Source organism: Hypanus sabinus, unplaced genomic scaffold (assembly GCF_030144855.1).
Source record: "Hypanus sabinus isolate sHypSab1 unplaced genomic scaffold, sHypSab1.hap1 scaffold_457, whole genome shotgun sequence".
Taxonomy (NCBI): Eukaryota; Metazoa; Chordata; class Chondrichthyes; order Myliobatiformes; family Dasyatidae; genus Hypanus; species Hypanus sabinus.
Window position 1 is genome coordinate 330,400 of NW_026781330.1, and position 27,924 is coordinate 358,323.

The window sequence follows — 27,924 nt, forward strand, 5'->3', positions numbered from 1 at the left end:
TATGACCTATCTTTAATTTTTTATTACAGAGTGGTATACCTTTATGTGTTATGCTAAAACATTTTGTTCAATTTTATTACAATATATGAATGTACACAAGTTATGTTGAGATGTATCTATGAGTTGCACTCTGTAAATCTTGTTTTTTTCTTCTGAACAAAAATATTGTTAAAAATATACTCTCCTCATCACCTCCTCAGATTGCAGAATAATCCGGAGATAGATAACATCGAACACAAAAAACACCGGAAACCTACAGCAGATTACAGACCCTTCGGCCCACAAAGCTGTGTAGAACATCTTCTTACCTTAGAAATTACCTAGGGTTACCCATAGCCCTCTAATTTACTGAGCTCCATGCACCTGTCCAGGAATCCCTTAAAAGTCACAATCGTTTCCGACTCCACCACCGACGCAGGCAGACCATTCCACGCACTCACAAGTCTCTGCGTAAAAAGTTACCCCTAACTTCAACTCCATACCTACTTCCAAGCACCTTAAAACTGTGCCCTCTGCTGTTAGCCATTTCGGCCCTGGGAAAAAAATGCTCTAATTATCCACACGATCAATGACTCCCATCATCTTGTACACATCTAACAGTCACCGCTCATCCTCCGTCGCTCCAAGGAAAAAAGGCCGAGTTCACTCAACCTATTGTCATAAGGCATGCTCCCCAATCCGGGCAACATCCTTGTAAATCTCCTCTGCACCCGTTCTATGTTTTCACGACCTTCCTGTAGTGAGGCGACCAGACCTGAGCACAGTTCTCTAAGTGGGGTCTGAACATCGTCCTATATAGCTGCAGCATTGCGTCTTGCCTCCACGATTGCTGAAGGCCGCTTTTCCCTTCATTTTTCCTTTTTAATGAAACCGCTTCCTTGATTGTTTGTTGTTCAAACAGACGCGAGGCTCTACTTTTTAATGCGCACATTTTGCGCTCCCGATCTCTGTTTGGAGACTGTCCTGACCCCAAAATTATATGAGTCTGTGACTCCGTCATTCAGGCACAGAGCGAGGTTCCCTCTATACCATTCCATCACATACTCCCGAAATTATACACAGAGTGACACTCCTTAAGCAACGATACATCACACCCACCCGTGGTCAGACACAGGGTGAAGTCCCCTCCACACTGTGCCTGGTACAGACACAAAGTGAGACTTATTCTTCCCCGTCGCGTCACACTCTCGCGGTTAGACATTATTTGTCGCTCCTCTCCACCCATTAGTTTCGAAAGAACGAGAATGCCAAACAAAGGATGGAGTTTTATCGCTTAATAAGAACTGTGAGGCCACATTTCCAGAATGTTGAGCAGTTTGGGATCTCTTATCGAACAAATTATGTGTTCATATTGTAAAGGATTCAAAGCGGGTCACTAAAATGGTTCCAAGATTGAATAGATTGTCATACGAAGGGGGTTTGATGAGTCTGGGACCTGCGCTCGCCGGAATTCAGAAGAATGAGAGATGACCTTATGGAAAATTCTCGGATCGTTAAAGGTTATGACAGAGTGGAGGTCGAGAAAATGTTCCCTATCTCAGGGGAGTCTAGGACCAGAAGACACAGCCTGATAATAGGAGGATATAATTTAGAACGGAGATGAGTTGATTTTCCTTCTCCAGTGCGTGGTAAATCTGTGGAATTCAATGCTACAAGCAACGGTGGTGGCCAAGCCATTCGAAATATTTAAGGCAGGGATTGATAAATATTTCATTGTTCAAGGCCTGAAGGGAGACAGATGCTATTAGATCTCTGATTAGTCAGGGCATGAACGGAGACAGGGTGAAGGCGGAACGGGAAATGGAGCAACCATGATGAAATGGCGAGCAGACTCAATGGTTTTAATTGAGGTTCCTGGGTTCCTGGGTATCAGCAACTCAGAGGGTCTATCGTGGGCCCAACACGTTCATGCAAACACGAAAAACAGAGGCAAATATTCAATTTTCAACACGTTCAGCATTTCGGTGTTCCAGCAGTCACGGATTTTGTGCCTCTCTCAGAGATGGTAGGTGTGAGCAACCAGATTTAGAGCGGAGAGAGGAGGAGGGAAGAGGCTGAGAGGGAGGGCAGTGAAGGGATGTTGAGTTGGCCGTCACTGGGAGGAACCAGACGACGGGCCTGCCCCCACAGACAGGTAGAGAGCCTCAGAACGGAGAGCTCGATACTGGGTGGAAGGCGAGGGTTGTAACATCTGACGTTAATCCCGCAAATCCGTTTGAACACAGGCAGGGAGGCTTTGAGGGTGGGGGGAGCGGTGACAGAGCACGGGTTCTGTAGGGGAGGAAGCCGGTAACGGAGCATGGGCATCGGAGCGGGAGGGAAGACGAATAAGCGGAAGGAAGTAGGTGATAAAGGGTTTGACGGAGACAGAGAGACATAGAGGCGTGTGGATAAGGGATAAGATGACGGAGAGGAGAGGGACTGTAGCGGAAGTTGGAATGTCCGAAAACATCTGCAAACTTTCTCTGCTGCAGTCGGAATTTCCCACCTGCTTCAAACAGGCGACAATCACACCAGTGCCCAAGAATACTAGGGAGAACTGCCTGAACTGCACTCGTCCAGTGACACTCACAGATGCAATGTTATGTGCTGTGAGAGGCTGGTGATATCTCGTCCAATCCATAGACGACGTGACCGCTGTAATTCGGCGAACTCCAGCTGGACATTACATCACCAACGTCAGGCTGCTGTTGGCTGACAACAGTCCGGTGGTCAGCATCATCATATCCACAGTTCTAATCCACAAGCCCCAATTTTTGGGCGAATGTACCTCCCTCTGCAACTGGAAGATTGAGATCTTCATAGGGAATTCTCAGTCAGTGCAGATCGGCAGTGACGTCACCGATCTACAGGTGTTGCTGAGGAAGCAGAGAAGCTACAGAAGGGTTCAGAGAGATTTAGCGAAAGGGCAAAGAAGCGGCGGGTGGATTGCTGTGTTGGGAGATGTATGACCATGCACTTTGGTCCAACAAATAGACCAAAATTTTAAATGAAGAGAAAATTCAAAAACTGAGGCGCGTAGGGACGTGAGGGATCTCGTGCAGGATTCCCAAAAAGTTACCTTACAGGTGAAGTTGGTGGCGAGGAAGCCAAGTGCAATGTTAGCATTCACGTCAAGAGGATTAGAATACAAAAAGAAGGATGTAAAGTTGAGGCTTTATAAAGCACTGGTGAGACCTTACGGAGTAATGTGAGCGGTTCCGGGTCCCTTATCTAATCCGGCCGGATGTGCTTGCATTGGGAAGGGCTGAAAGGAAGTTCACGTGAATGATTCCGGGATTGAATCGCTGATCATATCAGGAGCGTTTGATGGCTGGAACTCAGAAGTATGAGGGAGCGGGGGGAGGGTTGCTGCTGTTGAAATCGACCGAATCTTTAAAGGGCTCGATAAAGTCGATGTGGCAGAAGGTTCCCCGTGGTGGGACAGACGAAGACCAGTGGACCCACATCGGAATGGAGATCCGTCCTTTCAGAACGGAGATTGGGAGGAATGTATTTAGCTTGAGTATGGTAAATCTATAGAATTCATTACACAGGCGGCTGTATTGCGTGTATTGAAGTCAGAGGTGGACAGATTGTTGTTTACTCAGACCATGAAGGAATACGGTGAAAATGCAGGAGATTGGGGCTGAGGGGGACCTGGATCAGACATGATGAAATGGCGCAGCAGACTCGATGGCCTAATTCTGCTCCTGTATCTCATTGTCTGATTTTAGGTTCCTGTGTTGCCGGGTGTCAACATCTCAGTGGATCTGTCTTGGTGGGACCAACACATTCATGCAAACACGCAGAAGTGTCATGTTCCCGACTGAACAGCGCCAGGCTTCCAAATGTCGGCACGCCCATTCCCCGGAGTGCAGAGTGCTGACACTTTCCCTTTAAAACTCATTATTACCTGTCAACATTGCTTCATGGAAAGTCTGTCATTGACGTCACCGAGCTGAGCACTCAGTGCTCAACCGGAGGAAATCCATTTCGAGAACTATTCTTTGCGATATGCACTTTTCGAGTCTGGGTTTCAGTGTATTCCAGACCATACTCTACACTTCCCATTACTACCATAGGTCTCTCGTTACAGAAAGAATTACAGAGGTTGAAGTTGGAGAGGATTTGATCTTTCATTGAAGACGAGAAAGTGATCGCTGGGAGCATTCTGATTTTGCATCGCCGCCTGGTGTCGAGGCTACAATGCACAAGGTCGCAAGAGGCGTGCGAGCGGTGTAGAATCAAACAGCTCCATCACGGGCACAACCCTCCCCAGCATCGAGGATATCGTCAAGATGCGATCCCTCGACAAGGCGGCATCCATCACTGAGGCCCCTCACCCCGGGGACAAGCTCCCTGCTCAGTACTACCATCGGGACAGAGACAGAGAAGACTGGAAGCTCAACGATCCTGGAACACCTTCTTCACCTACGCATCACACTTTTGAATGTAGGAGCACCGCCTCGACATTTTTGCGGGACTATTTTTTAACTTTTTGCACCTTACATTAATTTAACATTCATGCCACGTACTGATCATACAAAGGTACAAAGTTCAAGGCGGATAAGTTACAGATAATGAGTCAGGTGGTAAACATGTGATACAGTCCTTAGATACTGGGAGAGGGAGGCAAGAAAGTGAAGGGAAGGAATATGGGAACGAAATAAGGAGAGACAGCAGTGGAGGAGTTATGAGAGAGAGAGCGAGTTTGGAGGTCCGAGGGTAAAGAGAGAGCGAGATGTCGACTAAGAGTGCCATAGGTGGAAAGAGAAGAATAGGGTGAGGGCGAGGGGCAGAGGAGATGGAGTCAGAGTATGTGAGGGAGTTGTGCTGGAGGGAAGAGTTTGTTGTCACTAGATTTAAGTCGGCCCCACGAGCTTTTGACAGAGATCCCGGATATTTTCAGGAATATCCGGCCACAAAGGTGCGGGCTTCTCACAAATGAAACGGTGCAGATCATTTTTGCAACTGCCAATCCGAGGAGATTTACATTCACCGCATTCGAACTTTCCAGCGCTCATCTTGTACACGACGTTAGAGGCCTCTTCCCTGTCGAGGAGGGGAAAACAATTTTAAAAGAGAAAACACTACTGCAGCACAGTCCGGTGTCAGCCCCCAAAATACTGCCACTGACACAATCTCTCAACAGCCGGCCTGTGTCGGTCCCCAAAATACTCCCACTGACTCAATCTCTCCTCAGCGACCAACGTCAGCCCCCAAAATAATCCCACTGACTCAATCCCTCCTCACCGACCGGTATCCGTCCCCAAAATACTCCCACTGACTCAATCCCTCCTCACCGACCGGTATCCGTCCCCAAAATACTCCCATTGACTCAATCTCTCCTCACCGACTGGTGTCAGTCTGGAAAATACTCCCACTGACTCAATCTCTCCTCAGCGACCGGTGTCAGTCCCCAAAATACTCCCACTGACTCAATCCCTCCTCACCGACCGGTATCCGTCCCCAAAATACTCCCACTGACTCAATCTCTCCTCAGCGACCAACGTCAGCCCCCAAAATAATCCCACTGACTCAATCTCGTCTCACCGACCGGTGTCAGTCCCCAAAATACTCTGACTGAATCAATCTCTCCTCACCGACTGGTGTCAGTCACCAAAATACTCCCACTGACTCAATCTCTCCTCACCGACCAGTGTCAGTCTCCAAAATACTCCCACTGACTCAATCTCTCCTCACCGACCGGTGTCAGTCACCAAAATACTCCCACTGACTCAATCTCTCCTCACCGACCGGTGTCAGTCCCCAAAATACTCCCACTGACTCAATCTCTCCTCACCGACTGGTGTCAGTCCCCAAAATACTCCCACTGACTCAATCTCTCCTCACCGACCGGTATCCGTCCCCAAAATACTCCCACTGACTCAATCTCTCCTCATCGACTGGTGTCAGTCACCAAAATACTCCCACTGCCTCAATCACTCCTCACCGACCGGTGTCAGTCCCTATATTACTGTCACAGACCCACTCTCTTCCCACGTACCTGTACAACATCCCAAAACACTCTCACTTACCTACTCTCTGTATTCCTGTGTCGGCCCCAGATTAATCCCTTGTCCAACTCTCTACCCACAGAGTTCTGACAGTCCCCAGAGGAGCCCCACGATCCCACCTCCTCCCTACAGGCCTGTGCAACTCCACAAATTACTCTCAAAGCCCCGGCATCGCCCACGGTCCGTGTTAGTCCACGGGATACTCAAACACCCCGAATTACTCCCCGTGGAAACATGTCTGTCTCCAAACTGATCCCCACTGTTCTAATTTCCCCACAAGCATGTCTGATTCACTACAAGTCTGTCACTGATCTACTCTGTATCTCAACGCTGCGTGTCTGTCCCGAAAATACTTGCAGCTCCCACTCTCATTCCAGCACCCAAAGTATTCCCACCGTCCGCTCCCTTCTCGTATCCCGTATCAGTCCCCGAATAGAACCCACGGACCGTTTTCTCCTCAAAACCAATATAAGAACAAATCTCACCCAGTTTTGCATTTTCCGATCCAGAATGCATTGTCTTGTTCGCTGACAGCTTCGATAACAAATTTCTGTGAAATTAAATTGCTGTCATTAATAATTGAAATCGAGCACAATCTAAGGAGCGACATTCACTGCCTGACACGCGGAGAGTGCGCAGGGCCGTCGTGGAGGGAGTTCCAATCTGTGTCTGAAATCGGGATTGTGTGAAGAGACAGTGTAGAGGGTGCGTCAGTCTCTGTCTGACCCCGGGAACGTGTGATGCGACAGTGTGGAATGAGTTTCTCTCTGTGTCTGACCTCGGCAGTGCGCAAAGGGACGGTATGGAGGGAGATTCACTCTGTGTCTGACCCCGCGACTGTGTGCAGGGAACTTCACTCTGGGTCAGACCCCGGAAATGTGTGATGGGACGGCGTGGAGGGAGATTCACTCAGGGTCAGACCCCGGAAGTGCGTGATGGGACGGCGTGGAGTGAGCTTCACACTGAGTCTCACCCCGGCAGAGTGTGGTGAGATCGTGTGCAGGGGTATTCTCTCTGTGTCTGACCACGGGTATGTGTGACGGGACATTGGGGAGGGAGATTCGATCTGGTGTGGATATATCTTCTGTCGATGTGACACATACCTCTTCTTCTATAAAATTTATTTCAAGAAGCTTTGAATCCAAGTGAGAACAAAGTTCTTTCGCTCCATCATAAGGTATTGTAAACGTCGATATGAAATAACACCGGTCTTCATTTCTGATCCAATCCTGGGAACACGCTTGCTCTGGAATTCAGGAACACAGAAAAGTGAATCTCCCTCCACACTGTCCCATCACACACTCCCGGGGTCAGACACAGAGTGAATCTCCCTACAAACTCTCCAATCAGAAACTCCCGGGGTCAGACACAGAGTGAATCTTCCTCCACACCGTCCCATCACACACTCCCGGGGTCAGACACAAAGTGAATCTCCCTACACACTCTCCAATCAGAAACTCCCGGGGTCAGACACAGAGTGAATCTCCCTCCACACCGTCCCATCACACACTCCCGGGCTCAGACAGAGCGAATCTCCCTCCCCATCATCCCATCACACACTCCCGGGGTCAGACATGTATGGGCTGAGTTGTGAAGTGACGTTTTCTGCGAACCGATCGTTCACTCAGTCTCGCCGCGTAAGAGACAGTGTGTAGCTCTATCTGCCCTGTCCCATCATACACTCCCGATGGCAGAGATGTAGTGAAGTTCCCAAAACACTCTCTCAAAACATATTCTCGGCTGTCAGCCACAGAGTGAAGTTTCCTCCACACTTTCCCATCACACTCCTGGTGTCAGACACAGCTTCCTCTCCCCAAACCGTTCAATCACACATTTCTGAGTTCAGTTGTAAATTGAAGATGTCAGCGAAACGTCCAATCACTTAGACTCGCCGGGTCAGAGACACGGTGAATCTCCCTCTGCACTGTTCCATCAGAAAACCCGATATCAGACATGCAGAGAAGTTCCCAGAACACTCTGGCAAACCGCATCACGGCATCAGACACAGAGGGAAGATCTCAGAGCACAGTCGCAGGACATAGTCGGTGCGTTAGGCACAGACTGAAGATGTTTCCACACCAACCCATCACAAAATCCCAGGGCCCGACACACAGTGATGCTCCCTCCACTCTGCCCCATCTGTCACTTTCACTGCCAGGCCGGGCTGATGCTCTCTGTACAAGACCCGAACTGTGAAAGTCCAGGGTAAGCATAAAACTGGGTAAGCAGGTAAAGGTGAGAAAATAGGGGTTTTAATACACAAAATGTTTACAATATCAACAGAACCGTTCTAGAGTCCGAACTTCAATCAGCTAAACAGAACGGCACTGGTTTACAACAATATTGAAAATACTTCTCAAACCAATAGACACACCACTCCTCCTGCCTGTGGGTTTATATTCGATGCTGGCCAGTCCATAGTGAATCGCAGGGGACAGAAATCATTCCTCTCCTTAAAAGGATACGGCATGAATGAAGCAGCTCCAGAGAATACATCTCTGGCTGTCGCAGAATGGCACATTCCAATTATCCAGCCCCATCTAGGCTGGTGTAATGCAACAGCTCAGTCGTTTGCTAGATTATCAGGGAGATGATAGGCGAGAGGGCACTATAATATGGTGAGGCTGGTGATTGCAGCCGCCACACCAACAAACAACACGGTGTCCGTCACAAAGTGGAGCACTTCCACACAATCCCATCACACACGCCAAGGATCAGATACAGTGTGATGCTCCCTCCGTAGCATTCCTTCACACGCACACTGTTTCAGTCACAGAGTGAAGCATCTTCCACAACATTCTTTCACAGAACATGGACGTCAGGCGAGGAGTAACGCACCTCTCCCATCTCAGTCCCAGGGGTTGAACACAGTGTGAGCATCGCATTGCACTTTCCCATCAGACACTCCCGGTATAAGACACGGAGTGAAGTTCCCTCCTGTCTCACCCAAGACACATTCCAGGGGTCAGACACAGAGTGATGCCCCCTGCATAGCATCCCATCGCAAAAACACTGCATCAGATGCAATATAAAGCTCACTCTAACCGTCCCATCATTCATTCCCAGTGTTAGACACAGAGTGAAGCTCCCTCTACCACGTCCCAGCACACATTCCTGGGCTCAGACACAGTTTGAAGCTCCCTCTAAACTGTCCATTACACGTTTCCGCAGTTAGATACAAACAACCTCCTGTCACGCATTCCCGTAGACAGACTCAATATGCTTTCTCACCGTCCTATTACACTCTACTGGTGTCAGACTCAAATTGAATCTCCCGCCACGACACCCATTGTAGACTTTCGGTACCCGTCACAAGCTTTAGCTCCGTCAACACCGTCCCATCATAAACTACAGCAGTCAGTTACACATCTCCTTCCCACCATCCTATCACAGACTGCCTGAGGGACAGCAACAAACAGAACTTCAATCCACACTGTCCAGTCACTCACTCCCGGGATGAGACACAGGATTTAGCTCCTACCGCAACTTCCAATCATCCACTCCTTTGTCAGACACAGGGGGAATCTCCTTCAACGGTGTCCCATCATGGAATCCAGGAGACAAACACAAAGAGAAACTCCCTTACACTGTTAGGTAATACCCAACAGAGTTCAGACAGAGTGAAGCTCTCTCTCCCTACGGCCCCATCATACAGGCATGGGTTCAGACTGCACGCTGCTCACTGTCACATCACACGTTCTTGTGGCTCCCTCCACACCGCCTCATCAAGCAGACGTAAGAGGCAAGGAATGAAACTCCTTGAGCAACGTTCTCTCCCGGGGTCAGGCACAAAGAGAATCGCCCTCCACACCGTCCCATCACACACTCCCGGGGTCAGACACAGAGTGAATTTCCCGCCGCACCGTCCCATCACACACTCCCGAGGTCAGACACAGAGTGAATCTCACTGCCCACCGTCCCAACACACACTCCAGGGGTCAGACACAGAGTGAATCTCCCTCAGCAAAGTCCTATAACACGACCCTGCTATCAGAGAGAGAGCGATACACCATCCCGTCACGCATAACTGTTCCCTGTGTCAGACGCACACATGACCCCTCCCCCAAAACGCAATCACCCACCCCATTTCTCACCATATATTTTCATCATACGCACTATGCGTCAGACAACAAGACACTGATTCAATCTCCCTGCACACCTTCCGATAATACACATCCTTGGTCAGACACAATGTGAATCTCTCTCTCCACGTCCCCATCACACACTCCACGGAAAGAAACTTCCTCAGTACAGCCGAGAAACGGACATAGACACAGAATGCAGAATAGTGCACGATAGTACAGGTCTTGCAACACACTATTACATACCGACCCTTGAACCGTCTCTCTCATATATCACCCCAACTTAAATTCCAACATAAACCTAGTAGTCTCTGAAATTTCTCTTGTGTTTCTGACTGCACCACTGAATGAGACAGTGAATTTCATGCACCAGCCATCTCCTGAGTTAAGAAAACTTTCCTCTAAAATCACCTTTGACGTTCCCACCACTTATCCTAAAGCCATGTCCTCGTGTATTGAGCAGTGGTGCCCTGGGGATGAGGCGCTGGCTGTCCACTCTATCTATTCCTCTTTACATCTTGCATACCTCTATCATGTCTCCTCTCATCCTTCTTCTCTCCAAAGAGTAAAGCCCTAGCACCCTTATTCTCTGATCATAATCCATACTCTCTAAATCTCCTGTGTACACTTTCCAATGGTTCAGAATCATTCCAACAGTGAGGCGAACAGAACTGGACACAGTACTCCAAGGGTGGCCTTATCAGAGTTTTATAGCGTTGCATCATTACCTCGTGACTCTGAAACTCTATCCCTCGACTGATGAAATCTGACTAACCATAAGCTTTCCTAACTACCCTATATACCTGTGTGACAACATTCTCGGATCTGTGGACGTGTACCCCCATATCCCTCTGCTCCTCCACACTACCAAGTGTCCTGCCATTTACTTTGAACTCTGCCTTGGAGTTTGTCTTTCCAAAGTGTACCACCTCACACTTCTCCGGGTTGAACTCCATCTGCCACTGCTTAGCTAACTTCTGCATCCTATCAATGACTCTGCGAAATCATTGGCTCCTTCTAAACTAACTACAACAACAACAAACTTTATTTCGTCTGAAAACTTTCTAGCCCACAATTCTACCCCACATCTTGGTTGTTAATAAAAACCACGAAAATTGGGTGTCCCAGAACCGATTCTTGTTGGACACCACTGGTCACAACCCTCCAATCCAATGTCGTCCTTTCACCACAACCCTCCGCTTCTGCAGGCAAGTCCATTCTGAATTCACCTGATCAGGTTTCCCTGGATTCTATGCCTTCTGACTGTCTGAATAGGCCGACCTTCTGAATAAGCCAAACCCTTCCTACTCTGTCTCCCACTTCTCCGTCGCCCACTCCAATTATCTGTTCGCTTTTTAAACTCTCGCTCTGTCTCCGAGGCCGACCTTCATGCGGTTGAACGTCTCGTTCAAACTGCCGAAGAAATTACCTTCCCCCTCCCACCGTCCAAAGACATACCGGACTATCGGTTAATTGGTTATTGTAAATTGAACAGTCATTAGGAATAAATCAGTCGGCTCGCGGTTTTAGCTCTCCCGCTGTCTCAGAATGAGAGAGATTGTCCATCTACAGCTTCTCAACACACTATAGAGCAAAGTGTCAGACACAGAGGGAAGCGGCCTCCACACGGTCCCATCAGACACTCACCGGGTCAAACACATAGTGAATCTCCCTCCATACCACCTCTTCACACACTCCCGATGTCAGGCACAGAGTGACACTTCATGCCTGCCCTGTGATGAGGAGCGGGTGAAAGAGGGGGATGATGCCTCACCTCTTCCGCTGGTCGACAATTCACAGATTTCAGCCTCGGTTTCGTTGACAGATCTGTACTTCGTTTCCATCTCAGTGAACTGGTGACGGAGATCGCTGTGCCTTCGTTTAAGATCGGAGAAACTAGAATTGAGCGCAGAAATCTCAGCTATCTTGGATTGAAGAGTTGAGTTTAACTCGTGGTAGTTTCGGTCGGTGGTGATCTCTGACTGACGAATCTGTGATACTGAGAGAGATGGTGAAGGATGTTTAGCGTTTACAGTGACACGTGAGTCAGCGTCACGCTACCGAACGTGTCACAGAGAGTGTTGTGTCAGCGTCACGGTGAAGGGCGTCACAGTGAAGGACGTGATGGTGGCACAGTGAGAGTCGTCGGCGCCACTTTGAGGGGCGAGTCTGTGTCACGCTGAGGAATATATCATTGTCCCGGTGAAGGTTTTGTTGATGTTACAATGGGCGTCCACGTCAGTATCGGTCATGTCCGAGTTGCTGTGAGGAAAGTGTCGGTGTGATAGGTGTTTCTGTGCCCCGGTGAGAGTTGTGCCGGATCACAATGAAGTGTATCTCGATGTCACGGCGAGGGAAATTTCAGAATGAGGGGCGTGGTGGTGTCACGGTTGGTGGAGTATCTTTGTCGTGGTATGGGGTGTGGTGGTCTCACAGAGAGGGGTGTGTCTGTGTCACGGTGAGAGGCATGTCATGGCTATGGTAGGTGTGTCCCTATCCAGGTGAGTGTAGTGTCAGTTTCACCGTCAGGAAAGTGAGGGTCTCATTGTGAGGCACGTGTCGGTGGCACTGAACGGTATGTGTCAGGGCCATGGTGAGATATGTGGTGAGGTAAACGTTGAGCGACGAGTCCGGGTCACTGTGAGATTTTACATTCATGTTTTATTCCACACTGTTAATTTACGGTTTGACTCCAACCGGAGTCCGTTCGACTCACCGTGGATCGACAGCCCGACCACTATCGCGATGAGCACGGAAAGAACTAGGCAGAGTAGGCGGATCTTACGGTCCGGTCTATTTCCGATGTTCTTGTTCGGCTCCTGTTTACGCAGATCTGTGGACAGAAAAATCACATAAACAGAGGGAGAAGAAAAGGGATGATGGGAGGGGAGCGATGGGCGGGAAAATGTGAGAGAATGGGTGAGAAGAAACGGGAGGAGAAAGGAAAGAGGGAAAGGTGGCGTGAAAAGAGGAAGCTATGTTCAGTTTTAATAGGGAATTTGATGTGTGTTAGAGAGACAGCGAAAGAGTGGAGAAGAGAGGGAGTGAGGGTAGGAAAAAATGGGAGAGAGAGGGGGAAGAGAAAGGGAGGGAGCGAGAGGGGGTGCGAAAGACTAGAAAGAGATAGTGTCACGGTTTTATTACTTCTCGTAGCTGTATTATTGTTTGTCCGCTTTGTTACTTTTTCATGCATGATTAAATGACGGTCTTGTGGGGATGAACATGTTGTGGGGATTTTCGTGGGCTCCATTGTGTTTCTTTGTTTTGTGGCTGCTGACAAGGAGAAGGGCGGCGCGGGCACGTGATGGTTAGCGCAGCGCTTTACAGTACCAGCGACCCGGGTTCAATGCCCGCCGGTGCCCGCAAGGAGTTTCCAATTTCTCCCCATGAGCGAGTGGATTTCCTCTGGGCGCTCTGGTTTCCTCCCACAGTCCAAAGACATACCGGACTATCGGTTAATTGGTTATTGTAAATTGAACAGTCATTAGGAAAGGAATAAATCGGAGCAGCGCGACCGGAATGGCCGGGAGAACCTATCCCGAACAGTTTGTTTCAATAAAAAATAAAACTAAATAGATTTTGAGAAAAATAAGATGAATAACGAGGTGGAAAAGTGGTCTACATATACGACAGGACAATCCGGTGATTGTGATGTGTATGATTGTCCTGTATGAAAATAGAGATGGATGGTTGTAAAATCTCAGACGACACAAAGAATGGTGGTGCTGTGGGCACTGCGGAATATCGCCAATAGTTTCTGTGGGGTATGGATCAGCTGCAGAGCTCGATGGAAAAATGGTAAACTGAGTTTAACTCAGGTAAGTGTGAGGTGTTTTCTTCAGGGGCATTAAATGTGAAGGGACCGGAAACAGTTAACGGCAGAACCCGTAACTGTGGACGGGAAATGGATCTCGGGTTGATCACGCAGCTCAATGCAGTGTTAACCCTTACAGTGAGTTCATATTCTATACGTTCTCAGCACGGTCCTGGTCAATTTTGACCCGGCCCGAGAAACCCCTCATAACCAATATTTTGAACCACAGATCTATTTAGAATGTGTAAATAGCTTATCCGACATTAATATAGGAATAACAGTGCATAGTTCCCTGAAGGTGGAGTCTCATGTAGATAGGGTAGTGAAGAAGGCTTTTGGAACGCTGGCCTTTATAAATCAAAGCATTGAGTACAGAAGTTGGGATGTAATGTTAAAATTGTACAAGGCATCGGTAAGGCCAAATTTGGAATATTGTGTGCAGTTCTGGTCACCGAATTATAGGAAAGATATCAATAAATTAGAGAGAGTGCAGAGACGATTTACTAGGATGTTACCTGAGTTTCAGCACTTAAGTTACAGAGAAAGGTTGAACAAGTTAGGTCTCTATTCATTGGAGCGTAGAAGGTTGAGGGGGGATTTGATCGAAGTATTTAAAATTTTGAGAGGGATAGATAGAATTGACGTGAATAGGCTGTTTCCATTGAGATTAGGGGAGATTCAAACGAGAGGACATGATTTGAGAGTTAAGGGGCAGAAGTTTAAGGGAAACACGAGAGGGCATTTCTTTACTCAGAGAATGATAGCTGTGTGGAATGAGTTTCCTGTAGAAGTAGTAGAGGCCAGTTCAGTTGTGTCATTGAAGGTAAAATTGGATAGGTAAATGGACAGGGAAGGAGTGGAGGGTTATGGGCTGAGTGCGGGTCGTTGGGACTAGGTGAGCTTAAGAGTTCGGCACGGACTAGGAGGGCCGAGATGGTCTGTTTCCGTGCTGTGATTGTTATATGTGTTATATATGTGTAAATAAATGGGTGATTAATCCTTAATGAATGTTTCAGAGATGTAACATCCATTTCAATATATACGGGTCAAATGTGACCCGGAACAGCTTCAATATACAAAAAAAATTGTAGCACCTGCAGAAAGGTTTAAAATATTTAAATATTTTAATTGTCGCACATTTTTTGCCACTTTAGGGAACGTCATCAAATTTCGGCCAAACAAGTGGCATTTGGAGTGTTCTTACTGTTTTCAAATGTCAAAACCGGTGAAATATGACCCGAACAGTATGGAAGAGTTAAAGGATTGACGGTAGATGGGCCTTTGACAAAGTCTCTATCATGGGAGAGCCATTTACCAGATTGCGATGAATGGGATTCACAGTGAATTGTCAATTTGGTTTCGGTTCTGTCTTGTCCACAGAACACAGAGGGCGGCGGATGTCCGTGACTGGTAGTGTCACCCAGGATTCCGCACTGGGAACTGCTGTCTGTGGCCAAAACTTGTGAGAACCTGGACATTTAACAAGGCTTTGCGTGTTTGGAAGATCCTGCATCGGAGACGAGCCAGTCCCGCAGATGAATGCTGTTCAGGATGCATTCCCTCTCGTGTTAGACATTTCACATTTGGCAATGAGATTCATCACGCCTGACTAAGCATAACAATATTTTTTTATAAATTTGCATTGTAGCAGCCGAACCTTTAAACCCAGTACCCCAACTAATAATGTCAATCATGATGTGAGCCTTCTTTGACTTCACAACAGAAAGCATGGCCAAGAACAATGGATTTCGACTGCAAGATCGCTCTGCTAAAGAACACACTGTAGGGTTTTGGCTTTAGTAGTGATCTTTCTTTGAACTTCTGACCTGCCAAGGTGCAACATTTTACGTTTGTCCCGGTTAAACACCATCTGCCACTCCTCCATCCCATATCAGAAATGATCCATGTCCTACTGAATTATTTGCAGGGCCTCTATCAAAGTATTATCTGCAAACATACCAAACCACCCTTCTACATTCTCATCCAAATCGTTTATATACATCACAGACAGGAGAGATCCCACCCACATCCATAGATACAGGTCACTTCATTGGGGTAGAACAAGGTAACCCAATCATGAATGCAGAATAAAGTATCAAAATTACAGAGAAATTGCAGTGCAGGCAGACGAAAAGGTTCAAGAGCGACGAAGAGGAAGATTTGAGGTCAAGTGTACATCTTATCGTATTAGGGGTCCGTTCACTAGTCTGATTACTGTTGTGAAGAAGCTGTCCTTGAGCCTCCTGATACATGCTTCCGCATTTGCCCTCCGATAGGAGGTGCAGAAGACAGAATGTCCAGGGACCTTTGATGACGCTGGGTGCTTTATCGGAGCAGCAGTATGCGTAGAAAGAGTTCATGGAGGGGACGCTGGTTTCGGAGCTGGGCTCAGCTCTTTCCACAACGCTCTGCAGTTTCTTGCAGTCATGGGCGGAGCAGTGTTTATATTTTTAGTGAGGAACCAGGACGCTTCATGAGAATAGGGTAGTAGACATGGTGAACATGGAAGAAATAAAACATTTTTTTTCACTTGGTCGACTACACTGTGTAACGGTGTGAGGACCCAGGGGAATTTGACTGTCCGGATTGATAGCTATAATGGACGCTTGAGAAGTCCAGTATCACGATCCCAGATGGTAGATCACTCTGGAAGTTGGGAGACAGAAATGTACAGAGAGTCCGAGAAAGAATGGAGCGGTGAGTCTGGGCGGGAGAACAGAATAGAGAAGGGAAAAAGAGATGACAGGTGGCGTGAGATCCAGGTAGATATGTCCTGCGGATTTGAATGGGGAGGACAGATCATACATAGGCTTGAACATGGCTATTAACAAGGTCTCAGATAGTAGACTGGTCTGGAGATGATGTGGAACCCAAGGAGATCTGTCTGACCAGTTGAATTGTGGAGGACTGATCAGGTTGATGTGCTGGATGTATTGTACGTAGATTTTAACAAGATGCCAGATGGTATACCGTTCCAGGAGATGGTGCGCAACGTTGGGAGGGATGGCTGATTATTTATACAATTGGCTTGGACGAAGGATGACAAGGTTTAGGGTTGCAGTTCATTTCTCAGACATTAAGTCCGTCCCTAGCGTTGTTCATGGGTGGTCTGTGGTGGGACCAGTGATCTTTCTCAACTATATCGACCATTTATAGCGGATTATACAACACACGGTAGGTAGTCTAGCATATGGCATTAACGCTTCTGGCGTTTTAAGCAGTGAAAACAATTATAACTTACAGAGGGATCTCGATTCGCTGAGTCAGTAGGCCGAGCAGCAGCACATGCAGTTTAGTTTGAGCTATCGTATTTCAGGAAGGCAAACAACAGCGTAGAACTTGTGTCAGGGAAGATTTCTTGACACAATCTGTAAATAAGCCCACTAGAGAGAGCCTGTACTTGATCCCGTGTTGGGAAATGAAGCTGGTCAGGTGTCAGATGTCTCAGTGGGAGAACTTTTGGAGATAGATATCATAATTCTATCTCCTTTACAATATCATTGGAGATAGATAGGAACGGAGAAGTTGGAAAAGCGTTTAAATGAAGTAATGGAATTATAAGACTATCAGGCAGAAAACTGGAAGCTTAAATTGGAAACAGATGTTCTCAGGGATAAGTACGGAAGTAAGGTAACAAATGTTCAGGGGATATTTGTGTGGAACTCTGTCTAGGTATGTTCCAATGAGGTGAATTATTTTTGGCAAGTTATGGTAGGGTACAGGAACCGTGGCGTACAAAGGCTGTGATAAATCTAGCCAAGAAAAAGAAAAGTTTACCAAAGGTTCAGAGAGCTAGGTAATGTTAGAGATCAACCCAGATATGTTTCATGTAGTTCATTTTGGTAGGTCAAATATGATGGTAGAATATAGTTTAATTGTTAGACTCTTGACAGTGCGAAGGATCAGAGTGATCTTTGGGTCCGAGTCCATAGACGCTCAAAGCAGCTGCGCAGGTTTAACCTGTGGTTAAGAGGGCATACGGTGTGTTGGCCTTCATCAATTGTGGGATTGAGTTTAGGAGCCTAGAGGTAATGTTGCAGCTATATAGGACCCTGGTCAGACTCCACTTGGAGTACTGTGCTCAGTTCTGGTCGACTCACTATAGGAATAACGTGGAAGCCATAGAAATGGTGCAGCGGGAATATACATGGATACAAGGATATGCCTGGATTGGGAAGCAGGCCTTATGAGAATAGGTTGAGTGAACTCAGCATTTTCTCCTTAGAGATGTGTACAAGATGATGAGAGGCATTGATCGTGTGGCTAGTCAGAGACTTTTTCCCTAGGTCTGAAATGGTTGCCACAAGAGGAGACAGGTTTTTCGTGCTTGGGAGTAGGTACACAGCAGACGTCACGGGTAAGTTTTTTTTTACTCAATCGTGGTGCGTGCTTGGAAATGGCTGCCGGCAATGGTTGGTGTAGGCGGAAACGATAGGGTTTTTTAAAGGGTTTTTTTTTTTTGATAAGTACATTGAGCTTAGAGGGCTATATGTAAGCCTCTTAATTTTTAAGGTATGGACATTTTCGGCACGACTTTGTGGGCCGAAGGGCCTGTATTGTGCTGTAGTTTTTCTATGTTCTGTGTTCTAACTTGCACGGTCAACGGGAGGGACCATGGGAAACATTATGGAACGGGGCTAGAGATAAAATGTTGCTGAAAGTGGAGTCACAGATAGTCAGGAACCCTCCGGAGTGTTGTAGAACAGAGGGTCCCAGAGATACAAGGTTGCTGAAAGTGGAGTCACAGATAGTCAGGAACCCTGGGGAGTGTTTTAGAACAGAGGGACCTAGTGGTATGGGGACACGGTTCCCTGAAAGAGGAGTCACTGGTAAACAGGGACCCTGGGGAGTGTTGTAGAACAGAGGGACCCAGGAGTACAGCTACACGGTCCCTGGAAAGTGGAGTCACAGGTAGACAGGGCGGTGAAGAAGGCGTCAGTCGAGCCGCCCTTCATCAGTCAGGGCAATGAGTCCAGGAGTAGGGAGGTCACGTTGGAAATGTACAGCCGTCAGTGAGGCCACACTTGGAGTAGAGAGTTCCGTTTCCCTCACTTTCCCCTGGATAAGTTGCCACTGAGCTGGAGGCAGTACAGAGGAGATTTACCACGACATTGCAGGGACTCGGGTGACTGAGTTATGGAGACTTTATACTTTGGACTGCAGAGGTGACCTGAGGGAATTGTGTAAAAGAACATGGGCACAGACAAGGTGAACGCACAGTGTAATCTTTCTCCAGGTTTGGACAATCGTGGACCAAAGCGCTCAGGGATACAGTGACAGCCGTAAGTGGAGACAAGATTGACAACTTTGTTTTTACCCAAACAGTGGTCCGTCTGTGGGACGAGCTGCCAGAGGAAGTGGTCGAAGCAGATGCATCAGAACTTGTACACTGATGCGTAAAGCACGTGATCCCTTCAGCGTGACGTCATTATTCTGAACACTGACCTGCCTGTGCAATCACTGACACATCGGCGGGTCCCGAGGCAATGGGAGGATCCTCGTACTCTTCCACGAGATATTCGTCTTTCGGCAGGTTCAGCACTGTGTAGGTGGATTTCAGACCGTCTGAGAGAGAATGAGAGAGAGAGACAGAGAAATAAAAGGTTGAGAGACTGGCAGAGAATGTACTTTGGCTATTGGCGGCGTCAACAGATCTTTATGAAATGGGAATTCTCGTAGTTCTGCAGTGGTTATTTATAAAGGGGGATTCGAGAACTCTAGTCCATTGTACGTGGCCTGTCAGTGGCTGTAACCGGAGCACCAATCGTGAGTTGGGTAGCAGGGAATGTTCTGCCACAAAAGGGAGACACTGCCAAGCGGAGCGGTCACCTAAGGAGCGGTTGTCAAAGCGGTGATCTGAGACAGAGTGGTCGGGGCTTTGGTACATTCGGGCTCCAGCAATAACGGATCGAGACGTGGTAAGCTACCTGTAGGAATAGAACAGGAAGTATGTCTGTAAGGCCGGCATTCTATACTGCGTGTTGGATGTGGGAAGTCCAGGAGATACACAGCCTCTCGGACGGCCACATCCGCGCCTGGTGCGTCGAGCTGCAGTTCCTGTAGGGTAGGGTAGGGGACAGGAACCGTGGTGTACAAAGCCTGTAATGAATCTAGTCATGAAGAAAAGAAAAACTTACAAAAGCTTCAGAGAGCGAGGGAAATGTTAGAGAACTAGTAACTTATAAGGCTAATGGGAAGGAGTTTAAGATGGAAATTAGTGGAGCCAGAATGGGCTATAACAAGGCCTTGCCGGACAGGACTAAGGAAAACCCCAAGGCATTCTCCAAGTATGTGAAGTGCGTGAGGATAAGACCAGAAAGAGTAGGACATTCAAATATGATTGTGCGAAAGGGTGCGTGGAATAGGAGGATATAGCAGAGGCACTTAATCAATACTTTACTTCAGTATTCACTATGGAAAAAAGATCTTGGTGATTGTAGTGATGAAATGATGTGCTGGAGCTTGTGTAAAGCATCAAGTTGGATACATCGCCGGGATCGGATGAGAGGTACCCCATGCTACTGTGGGGGAGGGATAGGGAGGGGGTTTCTAACCCACTAGCGATGATGCCGAGGACTAGAGGTTTGCGGATGTTGTTCTTTTATTTAAGAAAGGGAGTAGAGATAGGCCAGGAAATTGTGGACCAGTGAGTCTTACCTCAGTGGTTGGCAAGTTGATGGAGAGATCCTGAGAGACTGGACTTATGAACATTTGGAGAGGTATAATGTGGCTAGCAGTAGTCAGCATAGCTTAAACAAGTTCAGGTCCTGCCTAGGAACCTGATTGAATTTGGAGAGGTATAATGTGGCTAGTAGTAGTCAGCATGACTTTGACAAGGTCAGAGCGCGCCTGACGAGCCTGATTGAATTTGGAGAGGTATAATGTGGCTAGTAGTAGTCAGCATGACTTTGACAAGGTCAGAGCGCGCCTGACGAGTCTGATTGAATTTGGAGAGGTATAATGTGGCTAGTAGTAGTCAGCATGACTTTGACAAGGTCAGAGCGCGCCTGACGAGCCTGATTGAATTTGGAGAGGTATAATGTGGCTAGTAGTAGTCAGCACGACTTTGACAAGGTCAGAGCGCGCCTGACGAGCCTGATTGAATTTGGAGAGGTATAATGTGGCTAGTAGTAGTCAGCACGACTTCGACAAGGTCAGAGCGCGCCTGACGAGCCTGATTGAATTTGGAGAGGTATAATGTGGCTAGTAGTAGTCAGCATGACTTTGACAAGGTCAGAGCGCGCCTGACGAGCCTGATTGAATTTGGAGAGTTATAATGTGGCTAGTAGTAGTCAGCATGGCTTTGACTAGGTCAGGTCCTGCCTTACGAGCCTGATTGAATTTTTTGAGGATGTGACTAATCACATTGAGGAAGGAAGCGCAGTAGATGTAGTGTATATGGATTTCAGCAAGACATTTGATAAGGTAACCTATGCAAGGCTTATTGAGAAAGTAAGGAGACAAGTGATGCAAAGTGACATTCCTTTGTCGATCCAAAACTGGCTTTCCCACAGAAGGCAAAGAGTGGTTGTAGAGGTATCATATTCTGCGTGGCAATTGGCCACCATTGGAGAGCCTCAGAGAACTCACCTAGGTACCTTACTCTTCGTGATTTTTTTATATAAATGACCTGGATGAGGAAGTGGAGTAATGGCTTGGTAATGTTGCTAATGACACAAATGTTGGAGGTTTTGTGGATAGTGTTGAGGGCTGTCAGAGGTTACAGCGGGGCATTGGTGTGATGCATAACTGGGCTGAGAAGAGGCAGATGGAGCTCAACCCTGATAAGTGAGAATTTGTACATTTTGGTAGGTCAAATACGATGGCAGAATATAGTATTTATGGCAAGGAGCCTGTTAGTTTGGTGGATCTGAGTGATCTTTGGGTTCGAGTCCTAACGAATCTCAAAGCAGCTGCGCAGGTTGATTCTCTGGTTAAGAAGGCGTACGGTGTATTGGCCTTCATGAATCCTGGGGTAGAGTTTAGGAGAAGAGAGTTATTTTTGCAGATTCTTCCTATTAGCCTTACAAACTGCTAGATCTCTAACATTATCTAGCTCCCTGAAACTTTTGTAATTTTTGTTTTCTTCTTCACTAGATTTATTACAACTTTTCTACAACACGGTTCCTGCCTGCTACCGTAACTTCACTGTCTTATTGGAACGTACCTATACCGAACACGACACAAATATCCCCTCAATATTTCCCAAATTTCTCGGGTACTTTTCCCTGAGAACACCTGTTTCGAATTACACTTCCAATTTCCTGCCTGTTTGCCTCATAATTCTCCTTACTCCAATTAAAAGCTTTTCCATCTGTTCCTCTCTCTCTCCAATGCTAATGTAAAGGAGAAAGAAATATGTTCATTTTCTCCAGAATGCGCTTCGTCTGAGAGATCTAACACCAGAACTGGTTAATTTCCCAATGTCAAATCAAGTACAGACTCTCCCCTTTCAGGCTTATGTACAAATTGTGTCGATAAACCTTCCTGAACACACCTAGCAAACCCGACCACATCAAAACCCTTTGCTCTAGGAAGATGCCTATCTATATTTGGGAAATTATAATCTCCCATCACGACAACTCTGTTATTCTGACACCTTTACAGGATCTGTTTCCGTATCTGCTCCTAGATATTCCTTTTACTATTGAGCGGACTATTAAAAAAAACACCAGTAAAGTTATTGATCCCTTCCTGTTCCTAACCTCCGACCATTGAGATTCCGAACACAATCCATCCATGGCGTCCACTTTCTCTGCAGCTGTAACACTATCTTCGTTCAACTGTGCCACACACCCACCACTTTTGACTCCCTGTCCTTCCTGAAGCATCTAAAACCCGGCACTTAAAGGAAACCATTCGTGTCCCTGAGCCAGACATGTCTCTGTAATAATCACCACATCATATCTCCATGTACTCATCCACGCTCTAAGCTCAACACTTTGTTAACAGCTTTAACGGGTCAGCATGAAGAGTAGACAGGGTTCATGCAGGGAAGGCTTGTTTCAGAGATGTGTTAAGCTGGGTCCACAGCGCTCTGCAGTTTCCTGCGGGCGCTGGTGGAGCGGTTTCTGTATTTTGATTGATGAAGCAGGGAGGTTCATGAGAACAGGGTGGCAGACGTGATCTGCAAGGAACACAATGAGGCCGGTTAATTTTTCCACTTTATAGGCTGCTCTGTAGAATGGTGTGGGTCACAGGGGGATTTGTCAGACTGATTTGTGCGGATTGGTAATGAACGTTGAATTTAATAAGTCAGTTCACAAGGTCCCAGATTGCAGATCGCTGTGGACGATGGAAGACAGGGAGATAGAGAGAGACGGAGAAGGAATGGAGCAGATAGAAAAGGAGGGAGGGGGCAATCGGGAGATTGGAAGATTGGCAAGTTTGCAGACGACACAATGGTTGGTGGTGTTGTGAAAGATTGTAGAAGATGGCAGAGAAACATTAATAGGATGCAGTAGTCGGCTGAAAAGTGCCAGATGGTGATCAGCACGGAAGAGTGTGAGGTGGTACACCTTGAAGGACTAAATACAAGGCAGAGTACAAAGTAAATGGCAGGATACTTGGTAGAGTGGAGGAGCCGAGAGAACAGGGGGGGTACATGTCCCACAGATCCCTGGAAGTTGCCTCGCAGGTAGATAGGCTGGTTAAGAAACTTATGGGGTGTTAGCTTTCATATGTCGAGGGATAGAGTTTAAGAGGCGCGCTGTAATGATGCAGCTCTATAAAACACTGGTCAGGCCACACTTGGAGTACTGTGTGTCCATTTCTGGTCGGCTCACTAAAGGAAGTATGTGGAAGCACTGGAAAGTGTACAGACGAGATTTACCAGGATGTTGTCTGGGTTAGAGTGCATGGAATATGATCAGAGATTAAGGGAGCTAGTGCTTAACTCTTTGGAGAGGAGGAGGATGAGAGGAGACATGATAGAGGTACAGAAGATATTGAGACGAATAGATAGAGTGAAGAGCCAGCGCCCCTTCCCCAGGGCACAAATGCTCAGTACAAGAGGACCTGGCTTTAAGGTAAGGGGAGGGAAGTTCAGGGGGGAAAGAAGAAGAAGAAGAAGAAGAAGAAGAAGAAGAAGAAGAAGAAGAAGAAGAAGAAGAAGAAGAAGAAGAAGAAGAAGAAGAAGAAGAAGAAGAAGAAGAAGAAGAAGAAGAAGAAAGAAGAAGAAGAAGAAGAAGAAGAAGAAGAAGAAGAAGAAGAAGAAGAAGAAGAAGGAGGAGGAGGAGGAGGAGGAGAAGAAGAGAGAAGAAGAAGAAGAAGAAGAAGAAGAAGAAGAAGAAGAAGAGAAGAAGAAGAAGAAGAAGAAGAAGAAGAAGAAGAAGAAGAAGAAGAAGAAGAAGAAGAAGAAGAAGAAGAAGAAGAAGAAGAAGAAGAAGAAGAAGAAGAAGAAGAAGAAGAAGAAGAAGGAGAAGAGGAAGAAGAAGAAGAAGAAGAAGAAGGAGGAGAAGAAGAAGAAGAAGAAGAAGGAGGAGAAGAAGAAGAAGAAGAAGAAGAAGAAGAAGAAGAAGAAGAAGAAGAAGAAGAAGAAGAAGAAGAAGAAGAAGAAGAAGAAGAAGAAGAAGAAGAAGAAGAAGAAGAAGAAGAAGAAGAAGAAGAAGAAGAAGAAGAAGAAGAAGAAGAAGAAGAAGAAGAAGAAGAAGAAGAAGAAGAAGAAGAAGAAAGAAGAAGAAGAAGGTGAAATTTTATACAACATAGGGGTTTAGGAGTACGGTACACAATTTACTGAAAGTGATGTCATACGTAGACAGGGCGGCGAAAAACGTGTCTGACGCGTCGGCCCTCGTGAGCTGCTACTGAGTAGGGGAGGCAAGAGATCACGCTACAATTGCACAAGCCGTCGGTGAGACTACACTTGGAGTGCGGTGTCCCGGGGCTCGAGAGACTGAGTAACAGAGAGAGGTTGGGCGGGTCGTGACTGTACAACTTGGAGAGCAGGGGTGAACTTACAGATGTGTATAACACCACGTGGAGAACAGAACAGATGAATGCGCAGAGTAATTTCTTCTAGGCTTGGAGAATCGAGAAACAGAGCGCACAGGTCTAAGATGATAGCAGAAAGAGGGTAACCTTCAACAGGGTAACCGAGTGACGACTTCTTTTTTTTTAAGTACAAGCTGGAACGAGCTGCCGGAGGAAGTGATCGATGCAGATGCGTTAGGACTAGAATACTTTGGCAGCGGGCACGTGACATATTCAGCATGACGTCATTATTGTGAACTCTGACCTGCTTGTGCAGTCTCTGTTATTTCGGCGGTTCCCGAGGCAGTGGGAGGATCTTCATTCTCATTGATGAGAGGCTCGTCTTTTGGAAGTATCACCACTGAGTAGGTGGGTGTCAGACTCTCTACGAGAGAATGAGAAGAGAGAGAGAGAATAGAGGAGGAGAGATCGTTAGAAAATGGGGCGAGTGCGAACAAAAAGGTTGAACAGGAGCGAGGGAGAGAGAGAGTAACGAGAGAGTGTTAAGTGAGGGTGACAGACAGGGCTGAGAGGCAGGGAGAGGAGCTGCGGGAGAGAGTGAAGTGGGAAGAGAAACACGGGGAAATCGAGCAGGAGAGAAAGAGTGGAATGAGTGAATGGAGAGGGAAAGAGGGTGTGAGATTGGGGCGATCTGCTGGAAATGGGGAGCATGGGAAAAGGGAAAGGGGAAAGAATTAGGACGGAGAGACGGATAGAGAATAGGGAGAGAGGATAGTGAAGGGGAGTGAGAAGTGTGAAAGCGATATCGAAAGAGGGTAGAGTGGGAGGAGGAGACAGAGGGAGCGAGAGAGAGTGGAAAGACAGAGGATTATATTTGTACTATTTTGCTCCTATTATTGTATGAAACATTCTTTTCTCAAAGATTGGATATATGACGAGCTTGCGGCTAGGGAATTTCTAGGCAGTCTCTGTAGTCGGTTAGATGGTCGGCACAACATTGTGGACAGAAGGAACTGTAATGTGCTGTAGATTATTCACTGTTCTATGTTCTGATGATACATACTTTCATAACTTCCTGTCCATGGTGTTGTTGTAGAAGAGGGATGGGTGGGGGTGGGTGAAGGTAGATTTTTGATGAAGCTGGCTGCTTTCCCCGGGGCAGCAGGGAGAGCAGTCAGAGTCAATGGAGGGGAGGCTGGTTTCGGTGCTGTGCTCAGCTGTGTCCACAGAGCCTTGCAGTTTTTTGTGGTCACGGGCGGAACAGTATCTCTGTATCATGAGTGAGGAACCAGGACGTTTCATTGGAACTGGGAAGTAGACCTGATGAGTGTGGGAACTCAATAAGGCATTTCTCGCTTACAATTTGTAGGTCACTCTGTATAATAGTGTGGTGACCAGGGGGATTTGACTGACTGATTTGCTCGGATTGGTGGGCATACTGCACACTGACTTTAAAGCATCCATTCACAAGTTCCCTGAAGGCAGATAACTCCAGAAGATGGAAGAGAGGGTTGGGAGAGGCAGAGAAGGATCACTGAGCACTGATAGAGGGATGGAAAGGGGATGATAGAGCGGGTGAATGATAGAAGAGGCAGGAGAATTCTAGGTGGTGTGAGACCCAGGTTGACTTGTCGGGATAATTTGACCAGGTAAGACAGATCAGGCACGGAGATTAGATGGAGTGTAGATAGACTATAACACGGCTATTAACAAGGCCCAGATGGCTGTGTATACTGGAAGATGACGTGGAAAACAAAGAGATCTGTCTGACTAATTTGAATTGTGGAGAACGGATCAGGTCGGGATGGTAGCTGTTAGGTTCCAGATGGTATATCGCTCTGGAAAATCATTAGACCATAAGACGATAAGAGCCGGGACCAGAACCAGAGAACCAGAGAACATTGGAGAACAGAAACTGGCTTTTCCGCCCTTCTTGGCTGTGCCGAACCATTTTTTCTGTCTAGTCCCACTGAACTACACCTGGACCATCTCCCTCAATACACCTCTGATCCATGTACCTGTAAAAGTTTTTCTTAAATGCTAAAAGTGAACCCACATTTACCACTTCATCTGACAGCTCATTCCACACTCCCACCACTCTCTGTATGAAGAAACCTGCACAATGTTCCCTTTAAACTTTTCCCCCTTTACCATTAACTCATGTCCTCTGCTTTCCTTTTTCTCCCCGAGCCTCAGTGGAAAAAGCCTGCTTGCATTCACTCTATCTATACCGATCATAATTTTATATACCTTTATGAAATCTCCCCTCATTCTTCTGCGCTCAAGGAAATAACGTCCTAACTGATTCAAACTGATTCAACTGGTTTAACTCAGTTTCTCAAGTCCCGGCAACATCCTTGTAAATCTTCTCTGCACTCTGTCAAACTTATTAATATCCTTCCTGTAATTTGGTGACTAAAACTGTAGACAATACTGCAGGTCGTGTTGTAGTTGAACAGGACGTCGGTAAGGGCGCACACGGGGTACGTTATTCAGCTTTGATTGTCCTGCTCTGGGAAAGATGCAATCGAACAGGAAAGAGTGCAGAGGAAGATGTTGCCGGGCCTCCAGAGTCTGGGTTACGAAGCGAGGTTGGGCTGATTGCAAAAATATACCTTGTAGGGCAGGGGGTGACCTTTCAGAGGTTTCTGAAGCCACGAGGGACACAGACGGAGTGAATACACACAGCTATTTTCGAGAGACTTGGGGAATTATGGACCGAAGCGCGCAGGACTGAGGTGAGATAGGGAAGAGATTTAATTGGGGAGTCGATGGACAGCCTTTTGTTATCGAGATGGTGGTCAGTCTACGGAACGAGCTGAATGTGAAACGGTCGAGGCGGAAGCATTAAAAACTTGGGTACTTCGGCACATGACGCGCAAGTTCCCCAGAGTGTCTTCATTGTCGAGAACTCTGACCTGTCTGTATAGTGATTGGCCACTCGCCCGGTCCCGGGGCAACGGACGATTCCACATCATGATCGCTGGGGGGCTCGCCTTTCCCAATCATCAGCTCTGAGTAGGTGGAGGTCAGACCATCTGGAAGACAAAGCGAGAAAATGTGAGAGAGAGTGTTAGAGAATGGGGGGTGGCGGGAG

The 27,924-nt window shown here is 47.1% G+C and overlaps 1 protein-coding gene across 1 annotated transcript; it reads right to left on the bottom strand.

Annotated features, from left to right (window-relative positions):
- Positions 1–4,374: 4,374 nt before the first annotated feature.
- Positions 4,375–27,700, bottom strand: LOC132389003 (oxidized low-density lipoprotein receptor 1-like). Its single transcript, XM_059961420.1, has 8 exons — positions 27,691–27,700; positions 25,132–25,251; positions 19,341–19,460; positions 12,798–12,914; positions 11,856–12,080; positions 7,103–7,245; positions 6,485–6,549; positions 4,375–5,034 (listed from the first exon to the last, which is right to left on the bottom strand). The coding sequence occupies exons 1-8, from the start codon at positions 27,698–27,700 to the stop codon at positions 4,845–4,847; spliced, it is 990 nt and encodes a 329-aa protein (XP_059817403.1). The 3' UTR covers positions 4,375–4,844.
- Positions 27,701–27,924: the final 224 nt, after the last annotated feature.

What these genes read in the sequence shown, in the direction of transcription:
- LOC132389003 (XM_059961420.1), bottom strand. An exon ending in GGTCGGGCTGTCGATCCACG is followed by an intron (nt 12,081 to 12,797) that starts GTGAGTCGAACG and finishes CATCTCTCTCAG; the next exon opens with TATCACAGATTCGTCAGTCA. An exon ending in TAAATTTTATAGAAGAAGAG is followed by an intron (nt 6,550 to 7,102) that starts GTATGTGTCACA and finishes TTAATTTCACAG; the next exon opens with AAATTTGTTATCGAAGCTGT.